The sequence below is a fragment of the Zea mays genome, chromosome 7 (genome assembly GCF_902167145.1).
Source record: "Zea mays cultivar B73 chromosome 7, Zm-B73-REFERENCE-NAM-5.0, whole genome shotgun sequence".
Lineage (NCBI taxonomy): Eukaryota > Viridiplantae > Streptophyta > Magnoliopsida > Poales > Poaceae > Zea > Zea mays.
In genome coordinates this window covers 97607321-97633792 of record NC_050102.1, presented here as the reverse complement: position 1 = coordinate 97633792, position 26472 = coordinate 97607321, and the positions used below count along the sequence as shown (strand labels likewise).

Sequence of the window (26472 nt, the reverse complement as noted above, 5' to 3'; positions counted from 1 at the left end):
GGTTAGCCAAATGATAGCAATATCCCCAAGGCATTTCCACACCTCTATTGGGATACAATCCGAACCCATCGCCTTGCCCCCTTTCATCATTTTTAAAGCTTCTTTGACCTCTGATTCTTGGATCTTGCATACAAAGCATCTATTTAAATCATCAAATGAGTCATCCAATTGGGTGTCCATATTCTCATTCTCACCATTGAAAGATTGTCAAAATACCTCTGCCACCTCTGTTTGATGTCTTGTCCTTTCACCAAGAGTGTATCCATGTCATCCTTAATGCATTTAACTTGGTTGAGGCCCCTCGTCTTCCTTTTCTGAATCCTAGCTATCTTATAGACATCCTTCTCCTATTCCTTTGTACTTAGTCTTCGGTAAAGATCCTCACTCACAGCTTGCTTTGCATTCTTCTTTGCCACCTTATACCTCTCTATGTTGACCGCGCTCCTATCATCAAACAAGCTCCTGTAGCATTCTTTCTTCTCCTTTATTGCCTTTTGAACATCCTCGGTCCACCACCAAGTATCCTTAGGTTCATCGTTGATCCCTTTGGTCACTCCAAACACCTCTAATGCCACCTTTCTAATATAAGTTGTCATCTTCACCCACATGTTGTTTGCATCTTCTTCTTCAGACCAAGCGCCCTCAACAAAAACTCTTTCCCTAAAAACTTCGGATGTCTCCTCTTTGAGTTTCCACCACTTCGTCCTTGCAATTTTGGCTTGTTTATCCCTATGGGTACTGTCGGCGTTTCGACCCCGGGGGGTCCCTGGACCAACGTGTAAATTGTCGTCGCGTGTCCCAGCCCAGATGGGTCGGCGCGAGACGGAGCACAAAAGGGGGGAGAAACAGCAAAGGGGAATCCCGCGACCTCCGTGTTGTCCTGCGCCCAGGTCGGGTGCGCTTGCAGTAGGGGGTTACAAGCGTCCGCGAGGGAGAGAGAGAGAGAGACTGTCCGCCAGCCAGTTCTCCCGCGCGGCCAACCTTCTCGTACGAGAGCCCTGGACCTTCCTTTTATAGGCGTAAGGAGAGAGCCCAGGTGTACAATGGGGGGTGTAGCAATGTGCTAACGTGTCTAGCAGAGAGGAGCTAGAGCCCTAAGTACATGCCGTCGTGGCAGTCGGAGAGGTTTTGGCGCCCTGTTCATGTGATGTCGTGGTCGTCGAAGGAGTGCTTGAGCCCTGTGGAAGTACAGCTGTCGGGGCTGTCGGATCCTTGCTGACGTCTCCTTGCTTCCGTAAGGGGCTGAGAGCCGCCGTCGTCATGGAGCACGCGAGGTGCCATCATTACTTGTTTACCGGGGTGAGCCAGATGGGACGCCGGTCTTATTCCCCGTAGCCTGAGCTAGCTAGGGGTAGGGTAATGATGGCCCCCCCTGTGACGTGGTCGGTCCGAGCCCGAGGTCGGGCGAGGCGGAGGCTCCTCCGAGGTCGAGGTCGAGTCCGAGCCCTGGTGTCGGGCGAGGCGGATACTGTCGTCCGAGGATGAGGCTGAGTCCGAGCCCTGGGGTCGGGCGAGGCGGAGTTCGTCTTCCGAGGTCGAGGCTGAGTCCGAGCCCTGGGGTCGGGCGAGGCGGAGTCCGTCTTCCGAGGTCGAGGCTGAGTCCGAGCCCTGGGGTCGGGCGAGCCGGAGTCCATCTTCTGAGGTCGAGGCTGAGTCCGAGCCCTGGGGTCGGGCGAGGCGGAGTCCGTCTTCCAAGGTCGAGGTTGAGCCCGAGCCCTGGGTCGAGCGAGGCGGAGCTTCCTATGGCACCCGAGGCTGGACTTAGCTGCTGTCAGCCTCACTCTGTCGAGTGGCACAGCAGTCGGAGCAGGGCAGGCGGCGCTGTTTCCCTGTCAGGTCGGTCAGTGGAGCGGCGAAGTGACTGCGGTCACTTCGGCTCTGTCGACTGAGGAGCGCGCGTCAGGATAAGGTGTCAGTCGATCCTTGTATTAAATGCTCCTGCGATACGGTCGGTCGGCGTGGCGATCTGGCCTGGGTTGCTTCTCTGCCACGCCGAACCATATTGCTGTTTCTCTCCAGGGGACACCTTGGCCTTCCCAAATGGCTTTAGAACAATCGCAAGCTCCTCAGCCAACTGTGTTCCAATAATTCTGCAGAAAGTTCTAAGAGCCCTTCGAGAGTTTCAGCTCGCTGCCTGAAGGATGTCAGTATGTCACATCTAGTATTTCCTTAGTCCTGTAAATACATGAAACCACGATACTTGGACTGGTTTTTTTAATTTTGTAAGTATATGCTCCACATCAAAAACATCAATGTCTGCATTACGGTACTTCAAAACCAAAATAGCTTTTGCAGAGTTAAAAATAAATTCGGAAATGGCATTCTTCGAACCCTGTCGCCTTCATAACTTCTGCATCTACAGGAGAATTTCTTGGAACCTACCCAGAGTCCCAGACTGCTCAGTGGAAAGGCAGGAGCAGAGGATATGTATGTATATATGCATGCATGCACGTGAACATCGCGGCATGTAACCACAAACTATGATGTGTTTAACCACCTAAAGACCTAGCCTGTGATCTACAACAATGGCGAGTGCAGTGAGTCTAAGCACAATTTGTTGTTATGTCATTCGACCACAAACAACAGATTCAAGATCAACCAGCCAAACAAATAGAGAATACCAGACGTCTGTGGATCATACCTAACCTTAGATGTTGCTCGGGACGGGTACATGAACACTCTGACCTTGCGCCCCTGCATTCAAATGAAAACAGCATCAGGACAGGGGCATCAATTGGGAAGCAACACATTGCATAGCTTAGAGGGTTCGACATTGACCATGGACTCAGGCGGGAGGTTGGACTTAAACTTGGCGCGGACGACGCCCGAATTGTCGTGCCGTGCGGGCGGGTGACCTTGCCCTAGATGCACCTATAGCGGGTCTCGTTGGTCCTGGTCTTGTAGATGTATACTCCATCCATGCGCTTGCCAGTTTACCACGCGATGTCCTCCTTGGTGTTCACCCCCTCGATCTGAACGAGCGACATGGTCTCATACTGGTTTCCCTCGACTTGGACCTGCAGCACAGCCGCCACCGCAACCACCATAAGATGGTGCCCCAAATGTAGAGCCTAACGCGCTGTCCCGTGCGTCCCTTCACCGTGCCACCGTGGTGGCTGCCAGCTTCCTTCCACCTACGAGAACGGTGGCGGCCCGACGGAATGGAGGCGGCGGCAAGGTGGGCACCAAAGCGGCGGCGGCGGAGAGAAAAGAAGGTCAGGCAGCGGCTCTCGATGCTAGGTTCTCCGGACGACGAAGCAGGTTTGGGCGAGGGGGTGCAGGACGCGGCGAAGGTCGGCAGCACCGCTAGGATGTGAGAGAAAAGGGGATGGACGTCTCGGGACCAGTAGAGACTAGAGAGAGAAGCGGTCCGGGCGGTTTCACCAGACGGATCCAAAGCTCGGATGGACGGCTATGGTTTTTAGATCAGACGGACGACTGTGGAAGTGTGGATTCTTTAATGACATGGACACTTTGATAGAGCGAGAATCTCACTAGGTTTTAATATAAGAAATGTCATGTTCTCTATGTTCCCCACTAGTGTTTTTAAGGAAACATCAAAGATATGTATTGTCCTTAAACTAAACTGATTTATAGGGTCTTCCTATTCAAGGTTTTACCATACGAGTTCACAAGAGATAATCACAAAATATAATGTATCAATTTCTCCTAATTTTGTCAATGGGTTCGATAGAGTTTTTAACAGAATATCAACATACTCCTCAGTTCTTAGAGGAGTCCTTTAGCCATGGATGCATATGCATCCTCTTGGAATCAGACAGCCCTTCCCTTCATCGCATCCTTTCATATGTACATATTCAACGCAGATCAATGCAAACAAGATCAGTTCTTCCATTCATTCCTTCTAACCTCAAACAGGAGTCGTCAAAGTGCAACGGAAGAGCACCACGACGCGGGCGGTGGATGGTCCAGCACAGCTCGGCCTCCGCTTGACTCGAGGCCTTAAGCGACTGCTCAAGATGCAATGCAGGCGTTTACGCGACACAAAGCATCCCACGTTGATAAGTGGTTGACAATGTGGAACTTTCATTCATCTCCAAGCAACTTGGGGAGGGAAAAGTGAAGTCCGAGTACAGGAGCTTATAAAACGTCACAAACAGGACAAGGTGATTGAAGTAACTTGGTACTAGGTTTTTGTAACACTGTGCAAGTCATAATTTCGCGGGGCAATACACAGCTGGGGTTTCTGTTAAATGATGAAGCACTGCCCAGAATGCAGATCACAGCATATCACAATAAACACAGCCGAGTGTAGAATATGGTTAAGAGTAAAAAACTTTAGGGCTTGTTTGGATACTCCTATATTCACCTTAATCCATGTGTATTGAGGCAGATTGGAGTGTAAAATAGTTTAATTTACGCCTCAATCCACCTCAATATACATGGATTGAGATGAATACGATAATATTCAAACGAAGCATTAGGGGGAAAGCTTCCAGAACTAACAGCCGACCTGAGTGTTCTAAGTTTCCTTGCAGCACTTAGCACTAGTGTCTAATGCAATCTGGCCCTCAAATATGTTAACTTACACCACATTCACTCTTGCATTGCCTCTACCTCGGCCTCTGCCTCCACCGCCTCGGCCTCTGCCTCTGCCTCTGCCTCTGCTGTCTCCACCTCTGCTTTCGGAGGGGCTGGCAAAACCTCCTTCACCATATCAAGAAACTCCTGGACTCGTTCATCTTCATCACATGCTTCTCCTCGTTCATCCCTGGAAAATCGTTTCCCACATTCTTCTATCATCTGTGGCAGAGGATTAATCAAATACATCAATAACGAGGATCAAAATGAAGATTAAACAATTAAGTAGATTTCTGCAGTTATCTGCAAACAAGTTTTAACAGAGAAAAGGTAACAACTAAAATTTGCGGATATGATATCATTTAGACCCCTAGTGACATGAAGCTATTGAAGGGTAGTCATTGTAGGTTAACAGTCAGTTGCTGGAAGTATAATCAATAATAATCATTACCTAATATTTAACATACATGAACTGCTTGTATCTGCCTATTATTACCTGGAAAATTCACGCTATCTACCTATCCGTGAGATATGTTCATGAATAGATATTAATATAGAAATCCAACTTATGGACAAGTCAAAGCTCATATAGAAATGAAACAAGTATAGTTGTCATACTCATTAAGCATGTTCTTTTATATCATTATATGTGGCCTAAAGAAAAGAAAAGGAACTTAGAGCTTCGTTTCTAATCCTTAAAAGAGAAAAAAAAAGGTTTCTGACCCTCATGTCTCATGAATTCAAAAACATTATTTTCTAAAATATGGAAGATTAAAAGCACCTTAGTCCATTACTCCATTTGCCTCGATATTAAGAAGAAATAAGCATAGGCTCCTGAATTGGACAACCCAGTTGACACTAAACTTCAAACACTCTATATTCTTTCAGCAATAGATAAATACTTCCAGCAACTGACTGTTAACCTACAATGATTACCCTCGGTTAGCCTAGTGGTTAAAGAGGGTTTCCGAGTAGCATCTCCAAGTCCTATGTTCAATTCCCTCGAGGACGATTTTTTAGGCTTGGTTGTCAAAATCCCCTCGTTGTGCTCCATCACTCTCGGGTTACGATGTTCTGTGTGCCACCTTCCGGTTGGGCCGTGTAGAGTGGACGGTTGACATCGGCCCGTTAGTGATGGGAGGCCAGGATTCGGGGATTTTCTCGGCTAGGACCATTGTTTCGGTCTCTCCTTAATATAATACCGGATTACCGGGAGGGCTGTCTTTCCCTAACCGGCCGAGTTTTTTATAATAGACAAATATTAACACCATAACTAGAATAGAAGGCACTTTCATGGCGGAGCAAAATTAACTGAAATAGTTTAGTTTGCATTAAACAAGAAATATATTAAAACTGGTAAAATGACCATTATTGGAAAAGATAAACATTACAGTACCGCATAGGCATCGGCAGCTGAGGATGGTCTCCAGTTGATGACATTTAACTTATCAGCCTCTGCAAGCCTGAAACCCTCACTTCTCTTCACAAATTCATAAATGGATTCCCTTGTCTGGTTGCAAGCAGGGGTTTTTAAGATATACTCATACACCTAAGTGAAACAATGGCATCTATTAGGTCATTTTAGGCTCAAAACAGCATCTAGAAAAAAGTCGAGACGATAAGGCATTGGGTAAAAGAGCAGCAGCAGATCAGTGATCACCTTACACTCTGATACAGCAACAGCCCCCAAACATCCCATTGGGTCAATTTTGGCACCTCTTGACCGCAAGAAGTCAAGGACTTCGAAGTTTGTAAGGACACCTGCATTTGCTTTCTGTCTGCATAACAGCAATGGACATTGGTTACTCCAAGCTTTAAACCATGATGGCTGAGACCACCTTGCAGGACATCCAAGACCCACGCTCCAGTCTTCCACACATAGGTTCGTTCACACCATTGAATAACACATTTGGAACTCAAAACAGGCTGCTCCATTAACCGAACCCTTTATGAAAATTGAGAAATAAACTTGAACAATCTACATGGTTGGCCTCACACTTGATCACCCATTTATGGTTAAAGTTCGAGAAAATTATCCAGCAAAACTGAAAAAGATCATTAATCAAGGACTCGCATCCAAGGCAGCCTGGTTGAACCCAGGCCAACAGCAACTTCTGAAGCACATGTCGGATCATTTTTTTTCAAAGAAATGCATGGTGCGAAATATGTACAGTGGTGCTCAGGAAAAAAAGTATATGTACAGTAGACGATGCACAGGTTGGCGCGGCATACAAGTAACAAGGAACAACAAAAAGTTATAGGTTAGCGGTGAGACACGAGCACTCACATCTTCATTGCTGCAGCGGTCGAGCGACCAACATAAACTTGTTGGAAAAAAAAAACCAGCACCCGCACCACGGCCCTGGATTGACCTTGTTCGCCGCAGAAGAACTAGGGGCAGACACAGTATTTAATTCAGTAGGCAAGAAAGACGCATAGATTGATAACTATCAGATGCAAGTACAGATAGCAAAATAGCTTAAGTTAGGGTTTGGGTGCTCAGTTTCGCACAACAGGAAGGGAAGAGAAGGGGTAGGCAAACCTAGTGGGTGATGGTCACCGTAAAAGGGGCTCAGAACGACCTGGCGAAGGGCGGCAGCGGCAAATCGTCGGCGCGACGATTTGCCGCTGCCGCCCTTCGCCAGGTCGTTCTGAGCCCCTTTTACGGTGACCATCACCCACTAGGTTTGCCTACCCCTTCTCTTCCCTTCCTGTTGTGCGAAACTGAGCACCCAAACCCTAACTAAAATTATATCATTCTAACAGAAATTTATCACAAATTAACATTCCAACAACATCAAATAATATTTTTAACACAATCTGTACAAACAAAATCCACTTATCCATACAAGTAATCTTTTCAAATCCCTACAAGCAATCTGTCCAAAACTCTAAATTGAAACACTAATTTATCCAAGCCTGTTTAATTTACCAGAGAAGACTCGGTGCTCGGCGGTGGCTCGGCTGCTCGGTGGTGCCCTGTGCTCGGCGGTCGCTCGGCTGCTCGGTGACTTGCTGCTCGCTGCTCGCTGCACCGTATTGACGCCTGGTGGATGCCGGAAGCCGGAGCCCAGATGGCCTGCAGCCCTACACGAGCACGGCTGGAGCTTCAAGCTTGGCGGCTAGGGTTACAAACTTGGAGACAAGAGAGATTGAGAGAGAAACCGACTGATCGCGCGAGACTCAGAGGGCGAGAGGTATAGAGTCGTACGTAGGCTGTTCGCTTGGAGCTGGCCTGGGTCCTGGGCCGCTTGGCGGCCTTGCTAGTTGCTGCTGATGCGTTGACGGCTGACCTCGCGAAGTAGTGATTCAGTGAACAAGTACAAGCCCCAATGAGGCTGGACGCTGGCTGTTGGGACCTTGGATGCGTCCACTGTTTGGGTCCACATGTCATATGTCCATCGGGTGACGGATATGGATAGCCGATATCCATACCCGCGAAATTATTACCCGTGGATATCATATAGTATCCATACCCGTACCCACGGATATGAAACTCCACCATATCCGTACCCAACGGGTAAATAACCGCGGTTATTTACCCCTATCCGTACCCACTGCCATCCCTAGATAGGGAGGCGCCGGCGGTGTCCAGTGTCGCCGCGAGAGAGAGAGCCCCACGCGTGGGCCACTGGGCGTGTTGAACAGGGCGAAATTTATTGGGCCAACGGGCCTCCAACACCTGCAAGCTGTGAGACTCCCTCCAACAACGTCTTCTAAATTTCATTCTCTAGAAAAATATTCAATATTATTTACAGCATTCTCTAAAAGATTATATCCTCTAAATCTTTTGCATCTTCAGTAATGTTCTCTATATTCAGTCTTCTATATCTACAGTGATAACAGAATTCATAAGCTGCATCTTTTTTTCTCCATTTTGCATATATTGTCAAATTTAATTTTCATACATAATGTAAAAATCTACTAAATATATTTTTTAAAAATAACAATTTTGTCATCATATACGTTTAATTAAGAAAACGGTTAACCATGATATTTTTTTGTCATCCGATTCTTGCTTTAGCCTTAAATGGGTCGTATATGTCATGTGGTTGCTTTTTCGTTTATTTCTCATGTACGCATTTTCTGATGCGCCTGCGCACACATGACACACCGCAGTGCATCACCTCCTCGCGCGCATGGCCGCCGCCGGCCCCAGATCTCTGCTCGTGGAGACGAAGAACCGTATATGGTTCGTGGTTGCTTTTGTCGTCAGCCGACGAGGCATCGATTGAGTATGCGCTCCATCTCCTCTCTTCCCCAGCCCTAGCCCCTCCGTTGATGCCGTCGTCGGCACCGAAACGAGCTTGCCTCGTCTCGTCGGACTGTGCTCCATCTCCTCTCTTCCCTAGCCCCGGCCCCTCCGTCGATGTCGTTGCCGGCGACGAACCGAGCTTGCCTCACCGGTCCCGCTGTCGTGCCACGAATTCATGAACCACATCTTCCACTAGCTTGATTTGGCGCGAAGCAGTTGGATAGCGGACGCACAGTGCATCGCCAGCAATAGCGTGCGCGAATATCGTCCGCTATTTTAGCGAACCCTTTACAGTTCATTGTCGGGACGTTTTGATCGCTACATTTAGCGTACAAGAGGCTATAGAGTCCCTTGTTGTAGACAGCCTTACCCCGCTAATGATGTTTGGTTTGAGTTCGAAGTAGATTGAGGAAGAGTTATTCCTTATGTGGAGGCAGGGTTATGGCTAACTGTCACCACTTTTTTGTTTGGTAGAAAAGAAGAGTTTGGATGGAATCATTCTAGTTTTTATTTGGATGATGGTCAAGTGTCAATGCTCGAGAGGGGTGGGCGCGGCCATCCCAGTTTTCGGTGCCACGAGAGGGCGGGAGCAACATCGTTCGCTTGATTTTTTGGGACCGTGCAACCACAAAACATTGCTCCAATGTTAATCTCACCCTCATGTGACCCTCATCTAATCATCATAGAAAATGTGGTCGCCCACTTTCGTCCCTCGTTGTATATCCAACCAAATACACCCTAAAGCGTGTGAGTGTGTCATGTGGGTATGTTCTCTCGCTCGTTTGTTCGCTCTTTGACTATCTTCAACAGATTCCCTATCTCACTCTTTATTTCAAACTTTACTTGCAAACAATACAATCTACAGTGCAAAACATTATTTTACACGGGCTGCTAGAGATTGCCTTACCTAGTACTGCTTCGCTAGCTAAGGACGAGCGATCAAGTGAGCTATAATAAAAAAGGATTGACTAATATAAAGTATAGTATTTGGATTGGGCTCTTTTTCAATCCATAACTTTCTCGGCCTTTTGACTAAGATAAAATATAGTAATTGTTCTTATCAGTTTAAAATTTGATATGTGAACCATATGTTCACTTTGATATTAAATTTATTTTATGAGTATTAAATATAAGTATGTGCTATCATAACACATGAGTATTGGACTAGTACACCTTTAAAGTGGGTTTCATCATGTGTCGTCCTCCTCCACAAGCGTGTATACCAAAATATCAAAAAATGGGATTTGAACAATGGTCTATAGAAACATAGCACTCACCTCTACCAACTACAACTTGTGTTGGTTTGTGTTATACAAAGAAACCATATATGATACACAGAAACCATAGCGATACATGGACAACTAAGTAGTATTTTTAAAATGGCAAGGTCCAGATTACTTCACTCACCTATGTACAAAATCCATATAAACCCATCTCTCCACCTATTTGAGTTGGTTCAATTTAACCCTTAACAAAAATTGTTTTTATTTCTTTATATACAAATTAAGTTTTAGTTCGAATTTTATTGGTTAGTATAATTTAGCTAAGTATGATTTTTATAATTATTTTAATAGGTTAGAGATCAGATAAGGTAATAACTTTAATGGTATAAAACTAAATATGAATAATGATAAAAAAATCTTAACATATTTTGCTAACATAAGTTATGATGTCTTCAATGAACTCAAAAAATGAACTTTAAATTCAACTTGTACGTGGAGAAACTGAAAAGATAAAATCTTATTAAGGGGATATTTGTTTTTTTGTTTCTCCATATATATATATATATATATATATATATATATATATATATATATATATATATATATATATATATATATATATATATATATATATTGAATTTTTTTAAGTCCATATTTTCTGAGGTGATTAAGGGCATTGTAACTATGTTAGAAAAATAGGTTAAGAATTTTGTTATTATTTTACATTTAGTTTGTTTCATTAAAGTTATTATCTTATATGATCTCTAGCTTATCAAAATAGTTATGAAAAACATAATATATTTTTGTAGGCTAAGTTATGACTGAAAGGGAAATAGGATTAACCATTTCCTATAATTAATTTTGGTGGTTGATGACCAACGCAAACAAGTTGACTAACTAGTTTGTCTAGAATTCATGTATTACAGGTGCACAAGGTTCAACACAGACCAAGAAAGAAATCAATTTAGGGACTCAATAAAAAACCGGAGCAAATCCTTGAGTGTACTGAAAATTGGCGCACCGGACGGTGTCCGGTGCACCAAGGCCATACAGATATCAACCATCCACTCTCGGGAATTTGGAGACGCGCTGTGCTATAATTCACCGAACTGTCCGGTGTGCCACCGTACTGTCCGGTGAGTCAGTGGAGCAACAACTCTCTGGGACCAACGGTCGACTCTAACAGGATGAACAGTGCTGCGACAGAATCAAAGCGCAAAAGTTAGAGGGCACCGGACTGTCCGGTGCAGCTAGAAGACAAAAGCTCCAACAGTCGACCAGCTCTGAACCCTAATGGTTAGCTATCGTGGCGTTGCACCGGTGTAATATCCCAAAAAATGTTGACCAAAAGTTGATCTTCGGTGCGTGGATGAGGGAAAAGGGTTGTGGCCCGTTGGATGCAAAGTCAGAAGTCATTTGAGGCATCGTTTCTTTCTCCCACAAAACCCTAGGTGGCCACCCCTTTTCCCTCCCCCCTCTCTTGGCCGCCACCCCCCTCTTTTCCCTTGGCTGGCCGCCCCCTCTCCTCCCATTACAGTCGCCCTTCATTGCTTCCTCCTCCCTAGATCTTCCCCCCCACGCAGTGAGGATCGAGAAGAGGAGGAGCACGTTGAATTGAAGAGGAAGAGAGGATCAAGGAGATGTTCTACCCCATCTCTTCTTGTAGATTTTCTTGCGGAAACGCTAGGTGGCTACACTCCGAATCATGCCTAGTACATTTTTCTTCTTCGATGAAGGCAAGTGAAAGTAGCGGTGGTTGCTACCGTTTTGACCTGTTATTTCTATCGCCTACACTCTAATATTCAGAATTATTGGATTCTTTCATAATTGAACTCTATGATGATGTTTTACTTGATTGTATTATATTGATGCTCTATCATATATTGATGATGATTATGGTTCTAGTATGACCCATGAGATTAATTCACACCCCTGAAGGCAGATGAAGTATTATTTGAGGTTTGTATTGTATCTGAAGGAAGTGAAGTTTATTGATAAATGCAGCATGCCATATACATTGCATGACTCATTTGCATCTGAAGTTTTGTCATGACCTATGGTCTGACCGTACCGGTACAACTTAGCATTGTACGTTGCCCAAGGAGGGGTACGATGCGGCTTCATACCCTTAGAGGTATGAAGGTAGAGGACATATGCATTGCATTCATATGCATTCATTGAAGTGATATTTGCAGATGATGTGGTTTTATACCCTTAGAGGTATGAAGACAGAGGACCTACACATTGCGTTCCTATGCATACATTGAAGTGATATTTGCAGGTATTGTTGACGCAGGGAAGTGTTATACAACCTATTGTGGTTGTTCGAGGAAATTGTCACACCCGGATTTCGGGGCACCAAGACCCGGGCGCGAACATAAACACCAGGTGTGCTGGGACCAAGTCTCACACATATGATGCATAGTGGCACAGGATCGAATGTCACATCTTTACTATATAACAGGAGTTCTATACAAAATAATTAAATAATTACATCATATGAGGAAACGATCCAGCAACCCAAAGTTGACTGGGAGACGACGGCCTAGACCTCTCACGAACTCGTCACAGCATCCTCCATGCGCCACATCCTGCGGTACCTGTTCTTGACCTGTGGGGGGGTGTGAGACAGCAAGAGTGAGCTCACATACGTTCATCGCTCAACAATTTGTGGGGAATAATGTGTATGAACTCGCCAAAGGTGGGAGCTCATGTGAAGTGTAAGGCTTACCAAAGAGGATGGTTAGAGCTGAGCATTGCTTTTAAAGTTGGTCAAAATTTTATTAGCAGTTACTAAGTATAAGTAAATACCAACCCAATTAAATAGTAGAACAGAAGTAACAACATCACCTGCGATGCAATGCATATGACAAATTGAGTTTAAGTTCCATAATTTAATCATGTGAGTGTCCGAGCCGCTCATGACCGTGAGCACGGCTAGTATACCAGTTTTACACTCTGCAGAGGTTGCGCATCTTTACCCACAAGTCGTGTTACCCATTTGCCACGGAGTTGATCAGACTCCATACACCTCTACCAAGGAAGCGAGGCAGGGTACCACTACGAGGCCTTTACAAAGTTCCACTAGCTTCAGACTACCCGCTACAGTTTATAGGAAGCTCCAATGCAGGAATCCCTTGCAGGACCGCCATCGCAGCAAAATCCTCCCGAGGGCCTCCCTACACTGACCACTCCCCTACTGCCCTTGCCCCTTTCGGGTAAGGTAGTCTTCCACTAGCTTTCCTAATTAATCGGCCAAGGGCGTCCCATTAAACCCTTGTGGTAGCACTGTTTTCCCGGGTGGTTCTCCATGTTCCAATTAACATAATGATCTTATCATGAACGATAAATAACAACGGATAACAAAAGTATAATCATGAGTAATGTATATTCATACCCAAAACCACATAAAGCACTAGCAAGTACTACCCAAAAAGTTCAGTGGTAACAAGGTATAAAGACAATCAAACTAGGGTATCCTATTAGGACCCATCAAAATTAACCTATGCAGATCATTATGATTAATTAGAACATGAGTGGGTAAAAAGAAGTGATCAAGGGCACAACTTGCCTTCAATGAGCTCCTGCTCAGCTACCTCTACTTGTTGAACCTCAGTTTCCACAGTGGCTTGCTCGTCTATTCGCATCAACACAATACATACATAGTATAACCAAAATCAACATCACACCAAACATGTAAATAAAATATACAGTAAAAATCTACACATTAAAATGAGATCACAGGAACTGGAATCATTAAATTTGGAGGTATAGATTTTAAGTTATGGATTTTCTAATGTTTTATGTGCTTAATACAAGATTAAGTAAAAGAATAATTTTAATGTGTTTGTCATGTCAGAACAGAGGCACTAATGGGTAGAAAATATTATTACAAAAAATTAGGAACTGGAATGGATCGATTTGGAGTTCATATGCCTTTTCTATGAATTATACAAATTATATGAATTGTTTTTATTTTTAAAAACTCATTTTGTAATTCATTTCTTGATTTTATAACGCTCTGGACTGGGCGTCATTTCCTGGGAAGTGCAGGGGTGTTGGTGCAAAAGATCCTAAGACACATATCACTCTGCGCAGAGGACTGCGGGTTGAATCTCTAAACCTATAAGGGGTTTTCTGCAAGGTGGATACGCGAAAGGGTATCGGCCGAGCACGGCCGTTAGATCCGCAATCGTCGGTCCAGATTAGACCGAGGTACACTTGAACCCGAGATCGCCCACATACGTTGGATCCCAATCCTACGGTCTGCGGCACACTATCCATCCCCTTCCCCCACGGCCGCACGATTATTTATCAATGGCTACGAATGATGAACCGAACGGAGGCCTCAAGATCTAATCCTAGCCGTAGGGAAACGATTCAACGGCGATGGCCTTTCTTCCTCACCGCGCCCTACCATCCCCCTTTCTCTCTCTTCAAGTTGTCTGCTCGCCGGAGTTCGGCCGATTCGGCGAGCTAGGGCACCGAGCTCACCCCAGATAGGTCCTACGTGGAGTATAGGCGAGAGCGAACTTAGGGACCCGCTATTACCTGCAATCCCGTCGTCTGAAGCCGCGACCACGTACCACGGCGGAAAGGAAACGCCGATGGTCGATTACTTGCGCCTAGATGGTTCTCCGAGCACAATTGGTTCTGCGCCCACACTCCACACGGCGAGGCGAGGCGCGAGATCCTAACTCCGAGGGTGGTGCGTCAATGAGGCAGCGAGTCGAGTTTCACCCGTGGTGAGCAGCGGAAATGCAAGTCCGGCGACAAAATTTCGTTCACGGTTTCGGTAACTACGAATTCGGCTTGACGGAACATGTTCAAGGGAGGAAGAGGGGCACGGAGGACATGAATCTCACCAGCAGGGACGACGAATCGACGGTGGTCCACGACGTGGGGCGAAGTCGCGGCGGCGGCGAGCGAATACGGCCACCGAGACCGTTCTTCCCTCCTCCCACCGACTCCAACGCGATCTGGCGACACCAGTGGGATCCCGCGACCGTGCACATACCACCGATCAGGAATAATGGCGGCAGTACCTCGCGGCGACTCCCCACGGCGGCACGCCGAGCACCAGTGTGCCAGATGCCCCCCGGCGGCAACGGATCTTAGGATTGGAGCCGCGGCTGAGGGGATAAGAAGGGGGCCACCATGCAGCGATAATAGCGCAGTTGCAGTACCAGGCGACAGACCGGTGGGGTCCGCGTGACAGCTGGAGCGCGCGCGGTATGGAGATTGATGACCTGGGCTGCGCGGTAGAAGGGCGAAGTGGGCCGAATAGGGGGGGTCGGTCAGCCCATGTTGTGTTTAGTCTTTTCCTTTTCTCTATTTCCCAATTCATTTACAATTCAGATTTAAATTCAAAGATTGTGCCAAATTATTTTCAAATCATATTGGGATATTAGAAGTATCTTTAGAAACATAATTATGTATTTATATATATATTATTTACATTTCCATATCATTTCTTTTTCCTCAAATCCTCTTCTCGTTATTATTTTATTTTTATTCATATTCTTATTGTTTTTAATGCACAAACAAAATCCAAAATGATGCAATGGTTTATTTGTGTCGTAGTGAAGTTTTTATTCATTTTTAAACATGACCAGTCACATGTGATGATAAACGGAGATGCACATAAATTCAAAGGAGACAATTCCTCCTTTTATTCTCCTTTACAATTTGAGTATTACAAATCCTACCCCCCTTAAAAGAAATCTCGTCCTCGAGATTTGTAGGAAAAAGGGATATAAGGAGATTGGTAAGTAAATTGGCTTTTAGTTTCTAATTAGTTTTTTTTATAATAATCCTTAATGGATGATTAGGAGAGTATAGGTATCTAGCTTCTTATTATTATGTTATTGGAGATGGATAGGTTAGGGTAAGAATAGCCTGGGGTAAGAAAGTTTAGGGTTATAAAGAACTCCTTGTTGGGTGGTAATGCCTTTGAAGATCGAATCTGACTTCTCTCCTTCCTTGTTCATGTTGATCTTTTCTTCTTCGGTCTTGGTTTCATTGATTCGAGGTCAGTGTGTATCATCAGAGTTGGGAGAATATGGCTAAGATAGATTTGGATGAGATAGACTACATGATGTAGGTCAAAGGTTTATTTGATGTTAGGTGGGGATAGACAGATTATGTAATTCATCATGACTCTATTGGTTGGGATAGCTCTCACGTATGTGACTGAGTTGGTTTACTATACTAAGTTAAGTTAACACCTGGCTTGTAGGGTCTAATCTCTTCTTACCAGTATCACTAGTCTGATTAAGTAGACCACATTAGATTAGATCGTATTAGATTAGATAGGATCTAGATTAGATCGGATATTAGTAGATAATATCTAATTACTTTGGATTAGATCATGGTTGTTACACTAGTGTGGAATAATTATGCTTACTAGGGCAAGATGAATCCATAAGGATAAGGTAGAATCTTTTGAGGTCAGTTAGATCTATTAAGGTGAGATAAAATCCTTTTAAGATAAGATGAATCTATTAAGGTAAGAAAGAGTCTTTTAAGATAAGATGGATCTATGAGTGTAGGATAGAATCTTTTAAGATGAGATGGATATTGTTAGGCTAGATACTTTAATGAGGAATAATCTAGTTTGTCTAGTTATTTTTATAAGCATTTTTTTTATTGTATGTATATGCAGATGTAATTGTGGGCATTACTCCACAACTCATCACACTCAATCAAAGATCCAAATCAGACAAGTATCATAAGAACAAACATTCAAGTGCATAGATACCCATAAAAAAAAATAATTTTGTTTTTGTTCCTAAGAGTAGGTCTCCTATTACTAAAGATCACTTTAGGCACAGGATTTCAAAAGTGTGAAATCCACATTTGTCTTTAGAAGAAAAAGGTAAGAGTAATCAGAGTAAAGCGGAAATAGATGAGAAAAGATTAAGATAAGTTTAGAAAAGAATCATAGTAGCAAAGGTAAGTAGATAATGGTTGTCCAGTTCTATCTAGGTTGCGTCCTACAGTCAACATTCCTCTGATACCACTTCTGTCACACCCGGATTTCGGGGCACCAAGACCCGGGCGCGAACATAAACACCAGGTGTGCTGGGACCAAGTCTCACACATATGATGCATAGTGGCACAGGATCGAATGTCACATCTTTACTATATAACAGGAGTTCTATACAAAATAATTAAATAATTACATCATATGAGGAAACGATCCAGCAACCCAAAGTTGACTGGGAGACGACGGCCTAGACCTCTCACGAACTCGTCACAGCATCCTCCATGCGCCACATCCTGCGGTACCTGTTCTTGACCTGTGGGGGGGTGTGAGACAGCAAGAGTGAGCTCACATACGTTCATCGCTCAACAAGTTGTGGGGAATAATGTGTATGAACTCGCCAAAGGTGGGAGCTCATGTGAAGTGTAAGGCTTACCAAAGAGGATGGTTAGAGCTGAGCATTGCTTTTAAAGTTGGTCAAAATTTTATTAGCAGTTACTAAGTATAAGTAAATACCAACCCAATTAAATAGTAGAACAGAAGTAACAACATCACCTGCGATGCAATGCATATGACAAATTGAGTTTAAGTTCCATAATTTAATCATGTGAGTGTCCGAGCCGCTCATGACCGTGAGCACGGCTAGTATACCAGTTTTACACTCTGCAGAGGTTGCGCATCTTTACCCACAAGTCGTGTTACCCATTTGCCACGGAGTTGATCAGACTCCATACACCTCTACCAAGGAAGCGAGGCAGGGTACCACTACGAGGCCTTTACAAAGTTCCACTAGCTTCAGACTACCCGCTACAGTTTATAGGAAGCTCCAATGCAGGAATCCCTTGCAGGACCGCCATCGCAGCAAAATCCTCCCGAGGGCCTCCCTACACTGACCACTCCCCTACTGCCCTTGCCCCTTTCGGGTAAGGTAGTCTTCCACTAGCTTTCCTAATTAATCGGCCAAGGGCGTCCCATTAAACCCTTGTGGTAGCACTGTTTTCCCGGGTGGTTCTCCATGTTCCAATTAACATAATGATCTTATCATGAACGATAAATAACAACGGATAACAAAAGTATAATCATGAGTAATGTATATTCATACCCAAAACCACATAAAGCACTAGCAAGTACTACCCAAAAAGTTCAGTGGTAACAAGGTATAAAGACAATCAAACTAGGGTATCCTATTAGGACCCATCAAAATTAACCTATGCAGATCATTATGATTAATTAGAACATGAGTGGGTAAAAAGAAGTGATCAAGGGCACAACTTGCCTTCAATGAGCTCCTGCTCAGCTACCTCTACTTGTTGAACCTCAGTTTCCACAGTGGCTTGCTCGTCTATTCGCATCAACACAATACATACATAGTATAACCAAAATCAACATCACACCAAACATGTAAATAAAATATACAGTAAAAATCTACACATTAAAATGAGATCACAGGAACTGGAATCATTAAATTTGGAGGTATAGATTTTAAGTTATGGATTTTCTAATGTTTTATGTGCTTAATACAAGATTAAGTAAAAGAATAATTTTAATGTGTTTGTCATGTCAGAACAGAGGCACTAATGGGTAGAAAATATTATTACAAAAAATTAGGAACTGGAATGGATCGATTTGGAGTTCATATGCATTTTCTATGAATTATACAAATTATATGAATTGTTTTTATTTTTAAAAACTCATTTTGTAATTCATTTCTTGATTTTATAACGCTCTGGACTGGGCGTCATTTCCTGGGAAGTGCAGGGGTGTTGGTGCAAAAGATCCTAAGACACATATCACTCTGCGCAGAGGACTGCGGGTTGAATCTCTAAACCTATAAGGGGTTTTCTGCAAGGTGGATACGCGAAAGGGTATCGGCCGAGCACGGCCGTTAGATCCGCAATCGTCGGTCCAGATTAGACCGAGGTACACTTGAACCCGAGATCGCCCACATACGTTGGATCCCAATCCTACGGTCTGCGGCACACTATCCATCCCCTTCCCCCACGGCCGCACGATTATTTATCAATGGCTACGAATGATGAACCGAACGGAGGCCTCAAGATCTAATCCTAGCCGTAGGGAAACGATTCAACGGCGATGGCCTTTCTTCCTCACCGCGCCCTACCATCCCCCTTTCTCTCTCTTCAAGTTGTCTGCTCGCCGGAGTTCGGCCGATTCGGCGAGCTAGGGCACCGAGCTCACCCCAGATAGGTCCTACGTGGAGTATAGGCGAGAGCGAACTTAGGGACCCGCTATTACCTGCAATCCCGTCGTCTGAAGCCGCGACCACGTACCACGGCGGAAAGGAAACGCCGATGGTCGATTACTTGCGCCTAGATGGTTCTCCGAGCACAATTGGTTCTGCGCCCACACTCCACACGGCGAGGCGAGGCGCGGGATCCTAACTCCGAGGGCGGTGCGTCAATGAGGCAGCGAGTCGAGTTTCACCCGTGGTGAGCAGCGGAAATGCAAGTCCGGCGACAAAATTTCGTTCACGGTTTCGGTAACTACGAATTCGGCTTGACGGAACATGTTCAAGGGAGGAAGAGGGGCACGGAGGACATGAATCTCACTAGCAGGGACGACGAATCGACGGTGGTCCACGACGTGGGGCGAAGTCGCGGCGGCGGCGAGCGAATACGGCCACCGAGACCGTTCTTCCCTCCTCCCACCGACTCCAACGCGATCTGGCGACACCAGTGGGATCCCGCGACCGTGCACATACCACCGATCAGGAATAATGGCGGCAGTACCTCGCGGCGACTCCCCACGGCGGCACGCCGAGCACCAGTGTGCCAGATGCCCCCCGGCGGCAACGGATCTTAGGATTGGAGCCGCGGCTGAGGGGATAAGAAGGGGGCCACCATGCAGCGATAATAGCGCAGTTGCGGTACCAGGCGACAGACCGGTGGGGTCCGCGTGACAGCTGGAGCGCGCGCGGTATGGAGATTGATGACCTGGGCTGCGCGGTAGAAGGGCGAAGTGGGCCGAATAGGGGGGGTCGGTCAGCCCATGTTGTGTTTAGTCTTTTCCTTTTCTCTATTTCCCAATTCATTTACAATTCAGATTTAAATTCAAAGATTGTGCCAAATTATTTTCAAATCATATTGGGATATTAGAAGTATCTTTAGAAACATAATTATGTATTTATATATATATTATTTACATTTCCATATCATTTCTTTTTCCTCAAATCCTCTTCTCGTTATTATTTTATTTTTATTCATATTCTTATTGTTTTTAATGCACAAACAAAATCCAAAATGATGCAATGGTTTATTTGTGTCGTAGTGAAGTTTTTATTCATTTTTAAACATGACCAGTCACATGTGATGATAAACGGAGATGCACATAAATTCAAAGGAGACAATTCCTCCTTTTATTCTCCTTTACAATTTGAGTATTACAGAAATGAGATGGTATTGGTTATATTGGGACTACTGAGTTTTATATCTACTAGTATTTCTGATCTTAATTGTGATTCTTTTAGAATGTTGATTAATTCAATTTGTGGTTTAAATATCTCGTCAAAACAATTTTCTTGCTGAGATGTTTCATCTCACTCTTGCATTACTCAATGCAGGTGCTTGTTACTCATCAAGGGGAGTGGGAAGTAGTAGCACATCCACCTTCACTCTCACGCTGCCTAGGCGCAGTCATGATTTAATTAGAAACTTCTTGTCAAAGGATGTTTGTTTTTAACTAGTTGTGCGCACTGGTTAATTCAGTTCATGATGTTATGGTTGTCTTCCCATTGCTAGCAGATTATTAATGTCTATTATGTTTTCTTATCATGATATCTATTTATGCTTTGTTGCTTCCCCGTTTATGCAATTTTCAAAGGAGTTGCTGTCGAAATTTTATATATGAATGTTAGATGTGTAGTTTAATAGCATTCTGGGGTGTTTTTGAATCATGGGGTGTTACAACCGGACACTAAACAGTGGGTGTCCGGTGGCGCACTGGACTGTCCGGTGCGCCCATGTAATGCCCTGAATTTGGGGGTAGAATCTTTTCTTCTTTTCTCTCACCAAATTCGGGCGTTACTCTCTTTTCTCTTCCTGTTTCGCTCCTTCTTCCCAATTTCAAACCAGTATAGTGACAGGCGTCCGTGTCATGTATAAACCAAAACCTAAGTGTCATGGGTGTTGCATCATGCCGAAGCACGTTTCTTTGCCTGATGGCACGTGTTCGTCTCGTTCCGTTTCGGATTTCGGTTCGTGATTTAATTCCGTTTGATGGTCATGCGTGTCGTGGGTTTTGATCTGCAATGTGGCCCGACCCAGCCCAGCCCGGTCCGGCCCTGGCGCCCCTGCCCACCCCCATGCGCCCCCTCCTCCTCTCCCTCTCTCATTTGGATTTCCCGTGCAGTAACCTCCCTCTCCTTCTTCCATCTCTCTCTCTCCCTCCCCGTGGTGCCCTAGGGTTTGGAGTCGAGATCACCGGGATTTGGATCCCTGGAGGTGAGTTTTTCCCCTCCCCTTCCCTTGTCTCTCCCTCCCTCCCCTCCCTTCTTCTTCCCTTGCGCGTGCCCCTGCTCCCCCGCGGCGGCGCGGCTCGCCCCTGCCCTCCCCTGCGCGGCGGCGCCCCATCCTGGCCCCTCCCCGGCGCGGCGCGGCCCCGCCCCTCCCCTCCCCAGCGTGGCGGCTCGCCCCTGCCTGCCCATGCGCGGAGGCACGGCGGCCCTGCCCCTCCCCTTCCCCACGCGGCAGCGCGCCCCGCCCCTCCCCTCCCCTCCCTTGCCCGCGCGGCGCGGCGGTGAAAGTCGCCTAGAGGGGGGTGAATAGGGCGAATCTGAAATTTACAAACTTAATCACAACTACAAGCCGGGTTAGCGTTAGAAATATAATCGAGTCCGAGAGAGAGGGTGCAAAACAAATCGCAAGCGAATAAAGAGTGTGACACGCGGATTTGTTTTACCGAGGTTCGGTTCTCGCAAACCTACTCCCCGTTGAGGTGGTCACAAAGACCGGGTCTCTTTCAACCCTTTCCCTCTCTCAAACGGTCCCTCGGACCGAGTGAGCTTTTCTTCTCAATCAATTGGAACACAAAGTTCCCACAAGGACCACCACACGATTGGTGTCTCTTGCCTCAATTACAAGTGAGTTTGATCTCAAGAAAGAATGAGAAAGAAAGCAATCCAAGCGCAAGAGCTCAAAAGAACACAACAAATCTCTCTCACTAATCACTAAAGCCTTGTGTGGAATTGGGAGAGGATTTGATCACTTTGGTGTGTTTTGTATTGAATGCTTAGCTCTTGTAAGTAGTTGGAAGGTGGAAAACTTGGATGACTTGAATGTGGGGGTGGTTGGGGTATTTATAGCCCCAACCACCAAACTAGCTGTTTGGTGGAGGCTGCTGTCGCATGGCGCACAGGACAGTCCGGTGCGCCACTGGACACTGTCCGGTGCGCCAGCCACGTCACCAGGCCGTTGGGTTCCGACCGTTAGAGCTCTGTCTTGTGGGCCCGCCTGGCTGTCTGGTGGTGCACCGGACAAGTCCTGTAGACTGTCCGGTGTGCCACCCGCGCGTGCTCTGTCCTCTGCGCGCGCAGGCACGCATTTAATGCGTTGCAGTCGACCGTTGTGCGCGAAGTAGCCGTTGCTCCGTGTGGCGGAACCGCCCGAATTATTCCAGCTTAAGTGCCCAAGTCACACCCTTAAGGGCAGCAACACACTTAAACAGGAATAATCCGTCAGTCCCTCGGATCTAGTCCGATAAAGCCACTTACCAGGATCGAATACCACTAGCTCACACGAAGGTGAGGCACAGAGAAATACAATAAAACACAATACCACAAATTTAATAAGTATCATTAGTGATTACATTATCGGAGTTTCAGAAATAATAATCATAAATTTTAATGCAGCGGAAATAACTAACGGAGAAAACCGAGTAACATGGCGAAGCCTGGCCACGCTACTCCTCCGGGTCCTCTCCTGCGGAAGCAGTAACCCACTCGACCGTCTATCCCGGTGGCAGGGATGAAGGCCAAGTCACACCATCAACAAATCATCCTAAGGAGTACCTGCAAAAATTATGCCACAAGCAAGGCTGAGTATACTAATACTCAGCTAGACTTACCCGGTGTGAGGAGTCTACTCCTCTACCTCTAGACATGCAGCTGTTTGGCTGAGGGGTTTGGTTTGCCAAAAGCACTAGCTGAGTCTAAAATCAAGTTTTAGCTTTTCAAGTTTTAGTATGATCCTTTTTAAACTAGATGAGTACCTAGCTACTCATACATGGTATCAAACATTTTTACCAATCAACATCTTTTTGCCAGTCACCTCATTTCCACTTATTACTCAATGCAGTACAATGGATCAAGCAGTCTCATTAGCTGCGAGAAGCAGACGATTCGAATCGAGTTTTTATCCTTGCAAGGTAAACCTAAACACACGACGTGTAGGGGCACTCCGTCCCCACACACATCAACCGTCCCCATCGATTCCCCGTCAGCAGATCAGGGCTCACCGCCTTGGCGTACAATGCCTCACTGACCCCGACTGCCGTCGTGCAGTGACCGCACTTGTACCCACCATAACCGGAATGGGAGACCACGTCTCAGGTCGCGTGAGGGGATATGTCCACTGCCAGGTTCACTCAGGTACTAGGCTTACCGATTTACCATATTTCTCGGCATGTGCTTAGTACGTTCAATCGCTTGACACAGGTATCCGCACGTTAATCCTTATTCCAATTTCACCTCGTAGACCACGCATCCCCATGGATCCGTGTCCACAGACCAACATCAGTATGATATGAAAGTGGGCACAATCAATGTCCTGACCTCGCGCGAGTGCTAGAAAAATCACTCGACTTCTACCGAGATCCCTATTTAGCAAAGCAGCTACTCGACCTAGCATACTAATATCCATCTCAAAGGAAATCCTGAGGTAATGCAACTAGGGTTTCAGGCAACTCCTACACTTAAGTGCACAATACAAGCCTAAAATCATTAAGTGCAGTAAAATAATATATAGAACTGGTTATGCATAAAACCGGGGCTTGCCTTTAATTTTAACACTTAGATAGTGTTTGCTGGGGGAGGTACTCGCTTGGCGAGCATCCACTGGTTAAGTCCATCCTTCCTTGTGTCGTTCACCGACTGCACCTTGTGGGTGGCATCACATCACTTGCACGATCATCCTCTCTCGGTCCTAAATGAGATGCAAGATGCATATGTATGAATATAATGATATAGCACAAGATACTTTAAGTACATGTTAGCGAATTAAACACTAAGTAGCGAGACATCATAAGCAACCACACACACTAACGTTAGCTAACTACATATCATTGAGCGCACAACATTTAACACCACTAAAAGACGACAAACATTTTGTATATTTACGCAACACAACTACGACATCACAAGTACACACATTTATTTAACTTGCTACGGCTTTTCCTTAATTCTTCTATTTATCACACAAAAGCATCACCGGCCACACAAGTCCAACCAAGACAACGTAAGTTTGAATACGACATAGACATTAATAACTACGGAACTCCTATCCACCCTTAACTACAACAAGCAAGTATATTAATCATGGAACACATGTCAACCTAAGTTCAGCCATTACAATTCTATATCCGTTAAGTGCTAACTAGGCATTTTTAGTCAAAAGGGGTGAACTAACAATTAATTGAGCACATGCAGATTTTTAGGACAGCAGCACCGCAGTTACTAGTTTTAATCATATCTCTTCAAATATTAATCCAAAAATAGCAAACTAGGATTTTCTGGAAAGCTTAGAAAGTGTTCTACCATTTTGGTATTATCATCTCAATATGATTAGACTCTTAGCAAGGTCGAATTGTCCAAACACAGCAGCTCTGTCCAGATTTGGACAGATTCAGACTTGTGACTTTAAAAATCCCTAACTGAAGATTCAGACATCCAAACAAAGTGATTCTAGATTTTCTGGAAAGGTAATGAAATTGTCTACATACCATTTATAAACATCTCAAGGTGATTCAATATTTAACTAAGGATAAAATACACTAGAAGACTTTGCTGTCCAGAACTGGACAGATTCAGTCTTCACATTTCAAACACCTATAGCTGAATCTTCAGACCACCAACAAGAGTGATCCAAGACTTTTTGAAAATCTTAGCAAAAGTACTACACAACTTTTATAATCACCAAGAAGTGATTCCAGGTTTAACTAAATCAAATATCACAGTTTTCGAAATCTGTTCTGACGGTGGACAGAACACAACAATCAGTTTGTAAATTTCATAACGCTTAAACCGTCAGGCCTTTAGTTATGAAATTTTAACACAAGCAAGATCAGAAAAGCATATACAACTTTCTTATAACGACCATGGACAGATTGCAACATTAAATTGAGCAAACAATGCAGTTTCTGAAATCTGTACAGAATTTGGACAGATTCAGTTACTGAATTTGTAAAAAGCATAACTCCTAAACTGTCAGACCTATGACTGTCAAATTTTAACACCAGCAAGATAATAAAGTTATCTACCACTTTTCTATAGCACATATCTACAGAAAACACAATTTAGTTCATCAAACATACAGCACACCGAAAACAGTACGTGCAGCCCAAAACAGCAATCAATACATTTCAGCTTCTATACAATTCAAGAATTGCCGCGTTCTAGAGACTTGAATTATTATAACACTTTGAAATTTGTTAGAGTTAAAATAACCAAGTGAGAACTAACAAGTAGGCGTACTAATTTTTATCCATGACATTCCGAGTACTAGAAGTACCATACTCAATTAACAACACATTCTCTATGATAATCAATATCGAAGCGCTTTTCACCCAATAGTTTGCATTTTAGCGTAGACATCACATGAGCACTACTACTTTTCATTCGCAACCATAACCATACACATTTAGACCACAACAAGCAATTCATCGCGACTACAAACTTAACCAAAGCCATCTAACAAGTCGGCTAGCCAGAGTAACAATCTAGGCCGCTATACATCCTACACGTCGGCTTGCATATTATTATCGCAATCCGAGACAACACATATATAACAATCACTTAACGAATTTGACTCCTACTCAACATTAGTTGGCTAATCACAGCATAAGACTTAGCAACCCATTTAGACGTTGCAACTCAAAACATGGGTGGGAGCAGGTTAATTAACGTTTCTTAACCTTTTCTTCAACTTAAACAAGACAACACACAAGTCACTTAGAACACCATATTTTAGGAGGTCTAACATAGAGGCATTAACGTTTGGCATAAAACTTCATAAGACTTACTTGCTACTGAAGGACCTAAAGCACTTAGGTGCATATGTTATCGGATTGTTCTTCAATTTTAACGAGGACTGACTCATGAACGCTACTCACCTCCAATAATTATTGGGCTGCGATAACGCTCATATTAGACCTCTAACCGATCAACAAGACATTTATTTATCCAAAGGGGCATGGAATGTGATGATTGACAAAGCGAAGCATCACATTGCCATACA

At 44.7% G+C, this 26472-nt stretch overlaps 1 protein-coding gene, 1 non-coding gene and 1 pseudogene across 4 annotated transcripts; 1 reads left to right on the top strand and 2 right to left on the bottom strand.

The window, feature by feature from the left end:
* Nucleotides 1-2497: 2497 nt before the first annotated feature.
* LOC111589781 (60S ribosomal protein L35a-1-like) lies at nucleotides 2498-3467 on the bottom strand (annotated as a pseudogene).
* A 664-nt stretch (nucleotides 3468-4131) lies between these two features.
* On the bottom strand, nucleotides 4132-7908 carry LOC100280798 (uncharacterized). Of its 3 annotated transcripts, none has more exons than XM_020540490.1 (6): nucleotides 7754-7908; nucleotides 7475-7629; nucleotides 6830-6933; nucleotides 6203-6320; nucleotides 5939-6091; nucleotides 4132-4764 (listed from the first exon to the last, which is right to left on the bottom strand). In XM_020540490.1, the coding sequence occupies exons 3-6, from the start codon at nucleotides 6835-6837 to the stop codon at nucleotides 4558-4560; spliced, it is 486 nt and encodes a 161-aa protein (XP_020396079.1). In that variant the 5' UTR covers nucleotides 6838-6933; nucleotides 7475-7629; nucleotides 7754-7908; the 3' UTR covers nucleotides 4132-4557. The 3 variants fall into 3 exon arrangements, with proteins under 3 accessions (XP_020396079.1, XP_020396078.1, NP_001147190.1); XM_020540489.2 differs by having other exon boundaries at nucleotides 7712-7868; NM_001153718.1 differs by lacking the exon at nucleotides 7754-7908 and having other exon boundaries at nucleotides 4182-4764; nucleotides 7475-7703.
* A 1900-nt stretch (nucleotides 7909-9808) lies between these two features.
* LOC111589819 (U2 spliceosomal RNA) lies at nucleotides 9809-10007 on the top strand. The gene has a single exon (XR_004851647.1). It is a non-coding gene; the product is annotated as a U2 spliceosomal RNA (small nuclear RNA).
* Nucleotides 10008-26472: the final 16465 nt, after the last annotated feature.